Source organism: Scyliorhinus torazame, chromosome 17 (genome assembly GCF_047496885.1).
Source record: "Scyliorhinus torazame isolate Kashiwa2021f chromosome 17, sScyTor2.1, whole genome shotgun sequence".
NCBI classification, from domain to species: domain Eukaryota; kingdom Metazoa; phylum Chordata; class Chondrichthyes; order Carcharhiniformes; family Scyliorhinidae; genus Scyliorhinus; species Scyliorhinus torazame.
The window spans coordinates 129,895,762-129,911,671 of record NC_092723.1 but is presented as its reverse complement, the minus strand read 5'-3'; the positions used below and the strand labels follow the sequence as shown (position 1 = coordinate 129,911,671).

General features: G+C 46.6%; 1 protein-coding gene across 1 annotated transcript in view; it reads left to right on the top strand.

Moving 5' to 3' along the window:
• Positions 1-15,910, top strand: part of ints1 (integrator complex subunit 1) — a 169,976-nt gene that overhangs the window by 140,451 nt on the left and 13,615 nt on the right. Inside the window, exons 40-42 of the mRNA XM_072481022.1 lie at positions 10,889-11,022; positions 11,796-11,988; positions 14,100-14,227. Of these exons, the coding sequence (XP_072337123.1) occupies positions 10,889-11,022; positions 11,796-11,988; positions 14,100-14,227 (455 nt within the window). The remainder of the gene's footprint in view (positions 1-10,888; positions 11,023-11,795; positions 11,989-14,099; positions 14,228-15,910) is intronic.

Below are 15,910 nucleotides of genomic sequence, written 5' to 3'. Positions count from 1 at the left end.
TGTTGATGTTGAAGTGCAATTATCAGAAACGATTTTTGATCAGATGGTTGAAAAAGAACAAGAACAGGTGGAGGATGAGGCAGATATTTTTAGTTCAGGAAAATTGGCGGAGTTACAACAGAAAGATGTAGAAATAAAACGGATATATCAGAAAGCATATACGGACGAGGAATCTGAGAGTATACCAGAGTATTATTACCGTAAAAATGATGTCTTGATGAGAAAATGGAGACCTTTACATATGCAGGCGGATGAAAAGTGGGCAGGAGTTCATCAAGTAGTATTGCCGGTAGGGCATAGAAAGGAGGTATTGCGAGTTGCACATGAGGTACCAGTGGGAGGTCATTTGGGAATAAGGAAAACTCAAGCTAAACTACAAAAAACATTTTTATTGGCCTGGACTACATAAAGATGTAGTTAAATTTTGTCAATCATGTCACATGTCAAGTGATAGGGAAACCTCAAGCAGTGATAAAACCAGCGCCCTTAATACCCATTCCAGCATTTAAGGAACCTTTTACAAGGGTCCTAATTGATTGCGTAGGACCGCTTCCGAAAACAAAAAGTGGGAATCAATATCTTTTGACGATAATGGATGTGTCTACTAGGTTTCGTGAGGCCATTCCAGTATGTAATATTATAGCTAAAAAGATTGTGGAGGAGTTACTTAAATTCTTTACTAGATATGGACTACCCACAGAAATACAATCGGATCAAGGATCAAATTTTACCTCTAGGTTATTCAAAGAAGTTATGGATAGCTTAGGAATAAAACAATTTAAATCAACTGCGTACCATCCAGAATCGCAGGGAGCGTTAGAAAGGTGGCATCAGACATTAAAGACAATGTTGAGGGCTTATTGTCAAGATTATCCAGAGGATTGGGATAAAGGAATTCCATTTGTACTGTTTGCAATTAGGGATGCACCTAATGAGTCAACCAAATTCAGTCCTTTTGAACTAACTTTTGGTCATGAGGTAAGAGGACCACTTAAATTGATTAAGGAAAAATTGGTGAGTGAGAAATCAGAAATTACATTATTGGATTCTGTGTCAAATTTTAGAGAATGATTAAATAGAGCAGGTGAATTGGCTAGACAACATTTAAAAGTTGCACAAAATGTGATGAAATTAACTGAAATGAAAGGCGCTTATTGTCACAAGTAGGCTTCAAATGAAGTTACTGTGAAAAGCCCCTAGTCACGGGTCGCGGACAAGAATTCCAAAGTTTGTAGTTTTGCCAGTGGCGATAAAGCTTTAGTATTGTTACCAGTGGTAGGTGAAAATTTAAAAGCAAGGTTTTGTGGACCTTATCAGATTGAAAGGAAATTAAGTGAGGTGAATTATGTGGTAAAAACACCAGATAGAAGGAAGAATCACCGAGTGTGTCATGTGAATATGCTTAAAAGGTAGTTTGAAAGGGAAGGAGAGGAAAAGGAGGAGGTTTTAATGATTCTAACTCAAAGTGACGAACCAAATCCAGATGACTGTGAATTTGACATACCTCAAAGTAAATTGGAAAATGAGGATGTTCTTAAAAATTGGGATAAATTGTTGAGTTACCTTCCAGAGGAAAACAAACTGACCTGAAAGAGTTATTGATATCACATGGGCATATTTGTGGAGATAAATTGGGAAGTACTAAAATGGCTATACATGATGTAGATGTGGGAAAGGCTGTTCCAATCAAACAACATCCATACAGACTTAATCCTTTAAAATTGGCACAGGTTAACAAAGAGATTGAGAGTATGCTTAAAAATGGCATAATTGAAGTGGGTTGCAGCCAATGGAGCTCACCCATTGTGATGGTACCAAAACCGAACGGTACCCAACGGTTGTGTGTGGACTACAGAAAGGTTAATGCAGTTGCAAGAACGGACTCTTATCCTATCCCACGTTTGGAGGATTGCATTGAGAAAGTGGGACAATCCGCTTTTATTTCTAAACTGGATTTACTTAAAGGCTACTGGCAGGTACCTTTATCTGAAAGGGCGAAGGAGATTTCAGCTTTTGTGACTCCAGATGGTATATACCAATTCAAAGTTATGCCATTTGGCATGAAAAACACACCAGCCACATTTCAACGGTTAACTAACAAAGTTGTTTCAGGATTACCCAATTGTGCGGTATACATCGACGATCTGATAATTTTCAGCCAGACATGGAAAGAACATTTAAAACACCTGATGGAGTTATTCGATCGACTTCAGGAGGCGGGTTTGATGGTAAACCTAGTTAAAAGTGAATTTGGAAAAGCCCAAGTCACCTTCCTTGGCCATACAATCGGACAGGGTCGAATGGTCACACGGGATGTGAAACCAACAGTTATTGAGGAGTTTTCAATACCCTCAAGACAAAGGGAAATAATGGGATTTCTTGGTATGAGTGGATTTGATCGAACATTTGTGCAAAAGTTTTGTAGCGTGATTGCTCCACTGATGGACTTGCTGAGGAAACGTCGAAAATTTCAATGGACAGCGGACTTTCGACAGGCATTTGACTACCTGAAAACTGTGAAAACCAATGCTCCTGTGTTGGAGAATTACAAGGGACCCTGCGATCAGATTGAACTAAAGTATCTGACTTTAAAGAGAAATGCCGAGGCGTAGAGAAATGGACAGATCGTGCAGAGACCTTCTTGTTCAAAGAGACTGTCAATCGAGAAGGATTTCAGTTGGAGGAAGAAGAAAAAAAAAATGGACTATATTATTATACCTGTTTGCGTGTGTTGTTTTTTGAAACAAAAAGTATATTTACTGTGTGCATTTGTTAAAGGATAGTGAAAAGGTGAAAAATGAAACCATCTTGAAGTTGATGTGTTTTTTTTTTCTTGGGGGGAGGTGTCATGTGAGAGTATCTTTAAGAAATGGGGGTTTATAAATGGGTGTGTATATAAATGTCTGTAGTGAGAGTACCTTTTAGAAATGGGTGTTTATTACTGCAGTGATGTCAGAGAGTGGGTGGAGCTGGGCTGTCTGTCAGCTTTTTACTTTCGTTTTTGAGCAGGCTGCAGGGTGTGTTTTAGTTTTGTTTTCAGAGCTGGATAGCTGCAGTCACAGCCAGAAGGTGTATGAATCTCTGTAATCTGAAGACTGTAAATCGATCCTGGTGATTTAAAACTAATAACAGTAGTGACTTTAACCTGATGTGCTTTTGTTTAAGGTTTTGTTTTTCAGTCGTATGGATGTTAAAAGGAAAGCTTAAAGGATTACTTAGTGTTGTATTCTTTGGGGTTGTATTTGAATTAATGGTTGCTAAGATGTTCACTATGTTTTAAAAAGGTTAACTTGAGTTTGCTTTTAAAAAAATACTTTTCCATTTCTGCTGTACCACACCTGTAGAGTGGGCCATGTGCTCCCCATACCACAATCTATTAAAAGTTGTGGGTCAGATGAACCCCATGATACACTTTGGGGTTCTCTAAACCCTGGCCCATAACAATATTTATCCAATTCCTTTTCAAAAGTTACTGTTGGATCTGCTTCGATCGCCCTTTCAGGTGTCACATTTCTTGCTGAATAAAAAAAAAAGCTTATAAAGAGCAGCCTTTGAAATACATTGCAAAACAGATGTCCTTTGAGGTACAACACTTTACAGAGTGCGATATTTAAAAATTGGTGAAGAACACACTGTCTGATATACACCTCTCTGAGGAAACTATCATTAACAGGTTTTGTAACCTAAGAATGTAGGAATAAGGAGCAGACGGAGGCAATTCAGCCCTTCGAGCCTGCTCCGCCATTCAATCAAATCATGGCTGATCTCTTCCTGGTTTTCAATCCACCTCCCTATCTGTTCCCCATATCTCTTTAACCCGTTTTTTTAATCAGAAATATATCTTATCTCGTGGAAACCATTTAATCATAGAATTTACAGTGCAGAAGGAGACCATTTGGTCCATCGAGTCTACACCGGTCCTTGGAAAGAGCACCCTACCTAAGCCCACAACTCCACCCTATCCCCACGCCTCCACCATGGCCAATCCACCTAACCTGCACATCTTTGGACTGTGGGAGGAAACCGGAGCACCCGGAGGAAACCCACGCAGACACGGGGTGAACATGCAGACTCCGCACAGACAGTGACCCAAGCTGGGAATCAAACCTGCAACTGTGCTAACCACAGTGCTACCATGCTCCCCTAATGATTCAGCGAGTTTCATAAATTCACCACCCTCTGCGAGTCGTAGTTCCCCCTCATCTCTGCTTTAAACCTACCACCTTCTCAACCTATTTCTGTGACTTCTCGTTCTAAATTTCCCCACAAGGGGGAACATTTGGTCTAGATTTACTTTATCAATGCATGCCGTCCTCTCTCCAGCAGAGGGAAGGGAGATGGAAGTGTGGAGGCTCTGGATGCGGAGGAAGGCATTTGACCGGGTAGAGTGGAGTTATCTGATGGCAGTATTGGAGAAGTTTGGGATCGGACCAAAGTTTTGAGGCATGGGCGCATCCCCTATATAAGGAACCAAAGGCTAACGTGCGAATGAATAATTTGAATTTGGGATATTTTGCATTGCATCGGTATATGAGGCAGGGGTGCCCCATGTTTGCATTGTCTATAGAACCCTTGACCATTGTTTTAAGGAGCTCAGGGTTGTGGAAGGGTATAGTGAGGGGTGGGGTAGAACATAGGGTGTCCCTGTATGTAGATTATGTGCTCCTACACGTTTCAGAGCCGAAGGTATCAATGAGGGGTATAATGGTGTTGCTCCAGAGGTTTGGGAAGTTCCCTTGGTAGATATTAAACCTCGGGAAAAGTGATGTTTTCATGGTCTCCCTACTTGGAGTGGGAACGGGGGTGGGAGGGTTGCCATTCCACTAGGCAACGTCTCACTTTAAGTATCTGGGGTGCAGATGGCTCAGGACTTAGCACGGCTCCAGAAGTTTAACTTTACTAGTTTGGTGCGAAGGGTGAAGGCTGATTTGGCACGGTGGGATAATCTCCCTTTGTCATTGGCAGACCGGGTACAGGCTGTCAAAATGAATGTGTTGCCGAATATGTTCCTGTTTCTGCTCCAGTGTTTGCCTGTCTTTCTTCTTAAATCGTTCTTCAAGGGGGTGGATAAGTTGACCTCTTCTTTCACTTGGGGGGGGAAAGGCCCCCAGGATTAGAAGGATGATATTACAGAGGGGAAGGTGAAAGAGGGGGACTAGGCCTCCCGAACTTGCTTTACTATTATTGGGCAGCAAATGCTGAGAAGGTGAGACGATGGTGTAAGGAGGGAAAAGCTATGTGGGCAAGGATGGAGGCAGGGTGTTGTAAGGGGTGGTGGTTGCGGGTGTTGGCAACGGCACAGCTCCCGAAGGCCATAGGAAAGTAGTCGGAGAGTCAGGTGGTGGTGGCCACATTGAGGATTTGGAGACAGTTTAGGCTACACTTTAAATTGAGGGTTGGGGCAGTGGGGATGCCGATTAGGGGGACTCACGTGTTGGGACCAGGAAGGTTGGATGCGAGGTTTGGAGTGTAATGAAGGATTTGTTTCTTGGGGTACGATTTGCGAGTGTAGAAGAGTTGGGAGAGAAATATGGATTGAGTCAGAGAGAGGGGTTTAGGTACATGCAGGTATGGGACTTCGCAAGGAAAGTGTTCCCGACATTCCTGGTAGCGCCGACTCCTTCGTTGTTCGAAGAAGTGTTGTCAGCGCAGGGACAATAGAAAGGAATTGTCTCGGCGATTTATGGGAGGATGGGGTATCCATGGAGGGGATTAAGATGAAATAGCAACAGGAGCTGGGGATGGTGCTTGAAAAGGGATTGTGGTGTGAGGTGCTACGGAAGGTGAATGCTTTGACCTCTTGTGCGAGGTTGGGGTGGTTACTACTTAAGGTTGTATGTAGGGCTCACCTCATTAAATCAAGAGTGAGCCGGCTGTTTGTGGGGGTAAGGATATCTGTGAGTGATGTGGGAGGAGCCCCGCAAAGCATGTTCACATGTTTTGGTCCTGTCCGAAACTAGAACATTTTTGGAGGTCGGTATTCAGGACAGTTTCAGGGGCCCCCTGGAAGCCATTTTTGGGGTTTCGAGCACGCGCTGCAGGCGAGCGCGATGGCAGATGTCTGGGCCTTCGCCTCGTTGATCGCTCGAATGCGGGTTTTATTGGAATGGAGGTCAGCCACTTCATCCTGCGCCTCGGCGTGGCGGGGGGGATTTACTGGGGGTTTTGACCCGAGAGAAGGTAAAGTTCAAACTGAGGGGGATGAAGGAGGGGTTCTACAATTGCTGGGGTTTGTTTATTATGCATTTTCAGGAATTGCTTGCCGTTGATTTTTGGGTGGGGGGGGTACGCCTTGTTTGTTTGCTTGTATGTTTGGGGATTGCTTGGGCTTATTGGGTGTTGTATTATGAAGGTGTTAAAAATTTGTTGAATAAAACAAATAAATGGACTGGGCTTGAAATAATTGTAATGTATTTTGTACAGTTTGAGGGGTTTGTTCGAAGGTGGGGGGGTTTGTTTGGGTTTTCTGTCTTTTATTATCAATGGTTGATGGGGCTATTTTACAATTTTACATGTTGTGGCGGTTTGTGTGATGGGTATTGTTTACTGTTCATGTTGCTTTGTTTTGGAATTAATAAAATCATTTTGGGCAGGGGGTTGGTGTGATGTTTTGGAATTTTGGCCTTCTGAGTGTCCACCCCGCCAGCTGCAATAATTAGTTAACGGAAGTGAAGGGATGGGATTATCTGCCTTGTAGGATGAGGGGTTTGTTCGATATGAGCTATGGGGTTATGGTTATTGGGTGGTTGGGGTTTGGTGGAGGTGGGGGGGCAGATTGGAGTTCGCTTGGTTTTTTGGATGTGATGGGGAAGGGGGAGGGGTGGGTTAGTCTTTTGATGGTAGCTGGGGACTTTTCTTTTTTTTTGTTGTGTTGGGGATTTGGTGGCTACCTTGGGTGGGTTTGGGGTCAGTTCGTCTCTGAGGGCTGCTGGACTGCCTCACGAGGCCGGAATGACTGACTCTGGTGGTGGTGGTGGGAGGGGTAGATGACCTCCCCCCCCAAATTTGGCTGGTCACATGGAATGTGAGGGGTTTGAGTGACCCAGTAAAGAGATCTAGGGCATTTACGTGCCTTAAAACCTTGAAAGCTGATGTGGTGTTGTTGCAGGAGTCCCATTTGCGGGTTAGAGATCAGGGGCGAAATTCTCCGGAAACGGCACGATGTCCGCCGACTGGCGCCCAAAACGGCGCAAATCAGACGGGCATCGCGCCGCCCCAAAGGTGCGGAATGCTCCGCATCTTTGGGGGCCGAACCCCAACCTTAAGGAGCTAGGTCGGCGCCGGACGAATTTCCGCCCAATCAGCTGGCGGAAAAGGCCTTTGTTGCCCCGCCAGCTGGCGAGGAAATGACATCTCCGGGCGGCGCATGCGCGGGAGCGTCAGCGGCCGTTGACGGCATTCCCGTGCATGTGCAGTGGAGGGAGTCTCTTCCGCCTCCGCCATGGTGGAGACCGTGGCGGAGGCGGAAGGGAAAGAGTGCCCCCACGGCACAGGCCCGCCCGCGGATCGGTGGGCCCTGATCGCGGGCCAGGCCACCGTGGGGGCACCCCCCGGGGCCAGATCGCCCCGTGCCCCACCCCCCCCAGGACCCCGGAGCCCGCCCGCGCCGCCTTGTCCCGCCGGGAAGGTAGGTGGTTTAATTTACGCGGTGGGACAGGCATTTTAGCGGCGGGACTTCGGCCCATCAGGGCCAGAGAGTCGCGCGGGGGGGCCCACCAACCGGCGCGGCGCGATTCCCGCCCCCGCCGAATCTCTGGTCCCGGTGACTTCAGCAACCGGCGGGGGCGGGATTCACGCCAGCCCCCGGCGATTCTCCGGCCCGGCGGGGGTCGGAGAATCTCGCCCCAGATAACGTTGCGGCGTGGGGTGGCAGACACTTGCCGATTTCTACATCCAGGGGAGACGGACTTTTCGCTGTTCTCTCAGGTTCACCAGGTGTACTCCAGGATTGATTTATTTGTGGAAAGTAGGGCCCTGCTGCCGAGGTGGTGGTGGTGGGTGGGGGTGGCTTCCTCCGCCATTGAGTATCTGAGATTTAATAGGAGTGATGAGATTTATGTCTTCCACATTGTGGGAAGCATTGAAGGTGGTTATTAGGGCAGCACGGTGGCGCAGTGATTAGCACTACTGCCTCACAGCGCCGAGGTCCCAGGTTCTTCGATCCCAGCTCTGGGTCACTGTCCGTGTTGAGTTTGCACATTCTCCCCGTGTTTGCGTGGGTTTCGCCCCCACAACCCAAAGATGTGCAGGGTAGATGGATTGGCCACGCTAAATTGACCCTTAATTAGAAAAAAAGAATTGGGCACTCTAAATTTATTTTTAAAATAAATAAAAAATAAACGAAGGTGGTTGTAAGAGGGGAGATTATTTCTTTTATGGCGCAAAAGGAGATGAGGGAAAAGGTGGAGAGGTAGATGTTGGTGGATGCCATCTTGGAGGTTGACTGTCAATATTTGGTCACTCAGACACCCGAACTACTGGCAAGTCGGAAGAAGTTACAGTTGGAGTTTCGGCTGCTGTCAACAGATAGGGCAATGCGCCTACTGCGACGTTCGAGGGGGGGGGCTTTTTATGAACATGGGGGAAAAGGCTAGTCGCTTGTTGGTGCACCAGTTGAGGCGACAGCCTGCCACTCGGGAAATTGTGCAGGTTAGGGATGCGGGTGTTGAGTGCTCTCCGCCCCGGCCAAGGTTAATGAGGCGTTTCATCGGTATCTTTACGAGTCGGGGCCGCCGGAGGATGGGTTCGCAATGTTAGAGTGTTTGGACGGTTTGGTTATTCCGGTGGTGGAACAGGAGAAAAGGGAAGAACTGAAGACTCCTCTGACTTTGGAGGTGGTTATCGAGGATATGGATTTGATGCGCCGGGGCTGGACGGTTTCCCGATTGAATTTTATAAGACGTTTGTCGGGTTGCTGCCCCTTTGCTGCTTTAGATGTTTGAGGACTCTTATGACTGGGGATATTGCCGGCTACACTGGTGCAGGCGACGATCTCCTTGATCTTAAAGAAGGATAAGGGTCCAAGGGAGTGTGGGTCATGCCACTTCGTTATTGAATGCGGATGCAAAGTTGTTGCCAAAGGTCTTGGCTAGGCGCAAGTGTCCATGAAAATGCTTGGGAGAGACACGAGACAGGGGTGTCTACTGTCCCTTCTATTGTTTGTCTTGGCAATTGAGCCTCTATCCAAAGCATTGGTGTCATCCATGAAGAGGAGGGGGCTAGATAGAGGGGAACAGAAGCAGAGGGTGTCATTGTACACAGACGATATGTTGCTGTATGTGATGGGGCCACTGTTCAGTGCAGAGGACATAATGAAGCTGCTTGAGCAGTTTGCTCCCTCTGAGTTTAAATTGAACTTGGCTAAGAGTGAATGCTTTCCGGTGAATCTCCCAGTGAGCGGAGCCAACCTGGGAAGTTGCTTTTTCATGATCTGGGAATCCGGGTGGCCCATGATTGTTAAATTTCGGGGACGTGGTTAAAGCAGTGAAGGCTGAACCAAAGTGGTGGGATAGCCTCCCAATTTATTATCGTCACAAGTAGGCTTACATTAACACTGCAATGAAGTTACTGTGAAAAGCCCCCAGTCGCCACATTCCGGTTCCTGTTCGGGTACACAGAAAGAGAAGTCAGAATGTCCAAATTACCTAACAAAAGCACGTTTTTCTTGACTTGTGGAAGGAAACCGGAGCACCCGGAGGAAACCCACGCAGACACAGGGAGAACGTGTGTACTCCACGCAGACAGTGACCCAAGCTGGGAATCAAACCTGGAACCCTGGAGCTGTGGAGCAACAGTGTTACCCACTGTGCTAACATTCTTTACTATTCATTCCAACTACCTAACATAAACTGCCCTGTTTAGTGATCGAAATGTGACAGAATTTTATTGCAGTTTAGATATTAAGCTATCTATTCAAAAGCATTGCCTTCATGTTAAACTAATTGGGCGTCATTCTCCGACCCCCCCGCCGGGTCGGAGAATGGCCGTTGACGCCGTGAATCCCGCCCCCCCCGAAGTCTCTGGTACCGGAGATTGGGCGGGGGCGGGAATCGGGCCGCGCCGGTTGACGGGACCACCCGTTCAATTCTCCGGCCCGGATGGGCCGAAGTCCCGCCCAGAAATTGCCTGTCCCGCCGGCGTAAATCAAAGCTGGTATTTACCGGCGGGACCAGGCGGCGTGGGCGGGCTCCGGGGTCCTGGGGGGGGAGCGCGGGGCGATCTGACCCCGGGGGGTGCCCCCACGGTGGCCTGGCCCGCGATCGGGGCTCACCGATCCGCGGGCGGGCCTGTGCCGTGGGGGCACTCTTTTCCTTCCGCCTCCGCCACGGCCTCCACCATGGCGGAGGCGGAAGAGACTCTCCCCACTGCGCATGCGCGGGAAACTTTCAGCGGCCGCTGACGCTCCCAGGCATGCACCGGGAAATGTCAGCGGCCGCTGACGCTCCCGCGCATGCGCCGCATTTCCGCGCCAGCTGGCGGGGAAACAAACGCAATTTCCGCCAGCTGGCGGGGCGGAAATCCCTCCGGCATCGGCCTAGCCCCTCAATGTTGGGGCTAGGCCGCCAAAGGTGCGGAGCATTCCGCACCTTTGGGCCGGCGCGATGCCCGTCTGATTGGCGCCAGTCGGCGGACATCGCGCCGTTGGGGGAGAATTTCGCCCATTATTTGTAATAATTAGTGCATACATCACCTGGATTCGAATGCTATCTAACACTTAATAGACCTGCATCCAGTTTATGTTCAAATGTATATTCTTGTTGTTTCTTTGCTTCTTGGTTGACTGGTTTTCTGAATCTGAGTAGCTTTTATCTTTGAGTTGATTTCTGGATACTGAAACAGTCTAGGGTAAGCAGCTTTTACAAGCGTGTTTTTTTTCCCTCTTTCCCAGCTGGACGCACTGGTACATCGATTGCTTACGCTGCTCGCAGACACCAGTGACTCAAAGATGTCATTGAATCGAATGGCTGACGCCAACATGGCCTGCAGAAAGTTGTCAGTGGCACATCCAGTTTTATTGCTTAGGTATTAATATTTCACTTTTTAAGGATACTTATGATGGCTAATATTTTAATTTCAACATTGCTCTAATGCATGGGTTGTTTGCTTCTGATTAGCATCTTCTCTCGCCTCTGGTTCCCACTCTCGCAACCGTTTTTGTCTTTTATCAGCAGCACTGCAATCATTCCTTCTCGAAACTTCTATTGAGTGGGTGAGTGATAGTTTTCCCAGTGGAGGGGCTGTCTGGGTTAATACTCCAAGGGTAATGACTGATGGATCGTAGTCCTAGTCTTCTGCCAGTGGTCCATTTGTTCCTCTCCCCTCAAACCAAACGCGACTATCCAAATGGGAATTGTTTATAAAAATTGGTTTTCTACCATTCTGTGGTTGAATACATTGGTCATAAACCCACTGTAGCACCCATTTCTGTTGGAATCTTATGTAATGGGAGCCTATTCATTGTAATCTATTTTTAACAATGAAAATGTGGCTTAACAGGAATAAATGAAAAGACGTAACAGCCAATTCAGGCATTTCCAATGTGTTGCATTGACTGGATCAATAGACGTTCGTTTGTGTAAGGACATTGAGTGGCATGGAGCAACGGCAGGTAAATGGGTTTACGGTGCAAATCAGCCAGGATCTAATTGAATGGGAGAAGGGGCTCCAGGAGCTAAATGGCCTCTTCCTGTTCCAATGCACTTGACTTTTAGCTGACTTTCATGTGCTTGGTCTTTATCCATGAGTATTTGACTTGAGAAGTGATTATTTAGTGTCTATTTTGTTTTACTTTTTAGACATTTGCCCATGATTGCTGCCCTGCTGCATGGACGGGTTCACTTGAATTTCCAGGAGTTCCGTCAGCAGAACCATTTAACATTCTTCCTGCATATTCTGGGGATTATGGAGCTGTTACAACCGTATTTATTCCAGAGTGAACACCAGGGGGCAATGCAGGATTGCCTTCTCTCCTTCATACTGCTCCTGCAGGTCAGTGGGACTCAGGCTGGAATATTGGGAGTCCATTCACAGGTTGTTTGGTTAAAATGTAGTCCCACTGCAGGAATAGATAGATGTTTGGCGTTTTTGCATGAATTCTGCTGGATTAATATATTTGCGCAGTGTAGGGCAGCACGGTGGCTCAGTGGTTAGCACTGCTGCCTCACAGCGCCGAGGTCCTAGGTTCGATTCCGGCACTGGGTCACTGTCCATGTGGAGTTTGCACATTCTCCCCGTGTCTGTATGGGTTTTGTCCCCACAACCCAAAGATATGCAGAGTAGGTGGATTGGACACTCTAAATTGCCCCTTAATTGGAAAAAATGAATTGGGTACTCTAAATTTATTTTTAGAAAATAAAAAATATATATATTTGCCCAGTGTAGAAAAATAATAATCTTTATTGGTGTCAAAAGTAGGCTTACATTAACACTGCAATGAAGCTACTGTGAAAATCCCCTCGTCGCCACACTCCAGCACCTGTTCAGATACTGAGGGAGAATTCAGAATGTCCAATTCACCTAACAAACACATCTTTCGGGCCTTGTGGGAGGAAACCAGAGCACCCGGAGTAAACCCATGCAGACAGGGGGAGAATGTGCAGACTCTGCACAGGCAGTGGCCCAAGGCGAGAATCGAACCCAGGTGCCTGGAGCTGTGAAGCAACCGTGCTAACCACTGTGCTACCGTGCCGCCCTAGGTCGATCCATGGTTCACCCTTCCCCATCTGCCCTGTGCTAAGTTGCCTGGCCACAGTCGGGTGTAGCAGGTGGAATGTAGTGCTTGGCCTCAGTTCCCTGGGTGATCAGTCAGTCTGCTTCTGAGTGTACTGGCCTGGAAAATGGTTATTAATGGACTTCAGGTGAGGGTGGGATTTAGTTCACAGTGTAGCCTCCCATTTCGAATAGCCCACCAATATAGGGACATAGGATTAAGGTTGGCCAATCAGTCCCCCAGGCTTGTTCTGCAATTCAGTTCAATCATGACCAATCCGTATCTTAACAATTGCCAAACAAAAATCTATGAAGTTAATGTTTTGAATTTTAAATGGGCTGATCAACTTTTTGGAGAGGAATTTCTGAATTTCCATTACTTATAATCTGTATAATCACTGTCCATGTAGAGTTTCCACATTCTCTCCATGTCTGCGTGGGTTTCACCCCCACAACCCAAAACCATGTGCAGGTTAGGTGGATTGGCCACTCTAAATTATCTCTTAATTGGAAAAAAATAATTAGGTACTCTTTTTAAAAGAAAAACTTGCAGTCTGTATAAGTGTCTCCTGATTTAAAAAATATTTATTTCTACTCTTTATCAACTCCTTTAATCGTCTTCGACACCTCAATTTGATCACTCCTAATCTTCTAACTTCAAGGGTGTAGCTTCCAATAATTCTATTGCTGGGGAGGGTGGGGTGAGCTGAAATGGCAAACAGGATTAGCACAAGTTGGAATTTTGACTTCTCACGCTGCTACTTCTATTGTCACTTCTAATGTAGTAAAATGTCCTATCAAATAAGATTTGACAGCAAGCCATCTAGGGAGATACCGAGTCAGGTGAGGTAGATTTTAAGAATGACTTTATGTTTAATCCTGAGTTCTTTCCATTTCAAAATATCAGTATCTAAACCTTGAACTTGTACAGCCGTTTGAGATGAGCACCCTCGTTTGAGGGCTTTGTTGATGATCTATACAATTTACCCAATGGGCAACTGAGTAGCAACTGAGGGCCACAGCTTCAGGCTCTGCATTACCCTGAATTTGCAGATCTCAGTCAGCAAAGCACATGCGGTCTGCTTCAACAGGCCTTTGCACTCAGGTTTAGGGAGAAGAGATTGTGTTTTTGATTGTTATCCTGCAACTTCTGACAAAATGCATAGGTGGACACTGAGATTGGAATCTGGCTAGGCTGCATTAATATCCAGTTTATGGCCGGTGAGCATATACTACCACAGCTTAGAATTGAATGGAAAGTGGCTGGCATCTTAGCTTGAGTGTGTAATTAGAGGAGAGCCAAACATCAGTACGTGTCGGGGAGAATGTATTAAGTCTCTGCATCACTGCTCTGATTGTCAATGGATAATTTTGAATACTTTTTCGAACAGAATTACGGGAAGTTCTCCAGACTGATTGCTTCTTTCATCAACAAATGTGTGCATTTTATTCACAAGTTTATAACCTACAATGCAGCAGCAGCTGTCCCATTCCTTCAGAAACATTCGGATGTGCTCCAGTGAGTATTTCTTTTGCTATATTGAAGGTGAATTGTTGGAAGGGGAGATTAAAGAAGAATGCATCATTAATGATGGTTGTTGTCAATCCAAAGTACTTCTCCCCTCCTGAAACCATCCCAAAAAGATTCCATCCTTGGGTAGTCACGTGGGTTGGCTTTCGATTTATCCACAATTTCTGGACAGCCCACCCAAAAACTGGAGGTCTGGCATGATTGCTAAATCAAGGTTCTTTTCTCGCTGCATTCCATTGTGTGTGGGAAATACATGGGCTATAATGCAAACATCAAGCCTTGATCCGGCCACATGCTTTGACGGAGTCTGATTTTGGATGGGAATAGGGAAAGGGAAGCTGGTTGATGCTTGAATAGGGAATGAAAGGCAGCTGCAGAGCAACATCCAGAAATAGTCAGAGCTCAGGTTTGACCGAATGGGATTGGGGGTGGAACTTCAGATTTGGCCAAATTGAGCAGGAAAGTGACTGAATTGGGAACCAAGGAATGTAACTTGACCTGGTCTGAAGACCTAGCCAAGAACTGGAACTGAAGGCCTGTGGGATGGAGGTTCCTGGAGCAGAGTGCCATTGGTTAGCCAGCCTCAAAATGATGGTTGAGGAATCAGAGTTCATGACCCCTTCACTGACTGTACCACTGAGTTACTGAGCCAGTAGTGGATAGGTGCAGAGCATTGCTCAGGACGTTGTCCAGGGTGAAAATGTTTGGTTAGATTGAAGTCCAATTCTGATCATTTTTTTTCCCAACGAAACCCCAAAATTGAACAATTAACGTCTTGCAAAGGCAGCATCCAATGGTGAAGCTTGTCTTTGTTTCACATCTTGGAGTTTTCAACATACTAGCATGTAGCATGCAATGTGTTGCAAGTTGATGTGAACTGACACAACAGGAGGAGTTGAGTCTGGGACAGAGTGCAAGGTCTTTCAAGTAAGGTTGCTGCCCCGATTATGATTCATAACTGCAGCATGATGATGAGCGAAGGGTAAATCAGGCAAGATCAGGATCTGCCAGCAGTAATGCTTTCATGACCAGCGCATGTTCATGATCAAGGGTCAATGATTTTCATTTTTTTAAATGTATTTTATTACAAACATGTATCAAAACAGGTTACAGTGAACAAACACCCCGGGAAACATGCTTCCCTACAATCAACTATACAGTATAGTTCCTCTTTTTCACCCCCGCCTCCAGTTCCTCAAACATGGCCACAAACATTCCCCACCTTTCCTCAAACCCCCCTGAAGAACCCCTTAACTCAAACTTAATCTTCTCTAATCGCAGGAAGTCGGACAGGTCACCCAACCAAGCCGCTGCCCCCCCCCAGTGGCGATGCCGACCACCACTCCAGCAAAATTTGCCGCCATGCAATCAGAGAGGCGAAGGCCAAGGCATCGGCTTTCCTCCTTCCATGAGCTCCGGCTTCTCTGAAACCCCAAATAGCGCCACCAAAGGGTCCCGGTCCACCTCCTCCTCCACACCTGGCTAAGACTGCGAACACTCCCGCCCAGAATCTTCCCAATTTTTCGCAACCCCAAAACATGTGTGCATGATTCGCTGGCCCCCGCCCACACCTCTCACACTCATCTGCTACCCCCTGAAAGAACCCACTCATTCTCGCCCGAGTCATATGCACCCTGTGTACCACCTTAAACTGTATCAGGTTCGTCATTT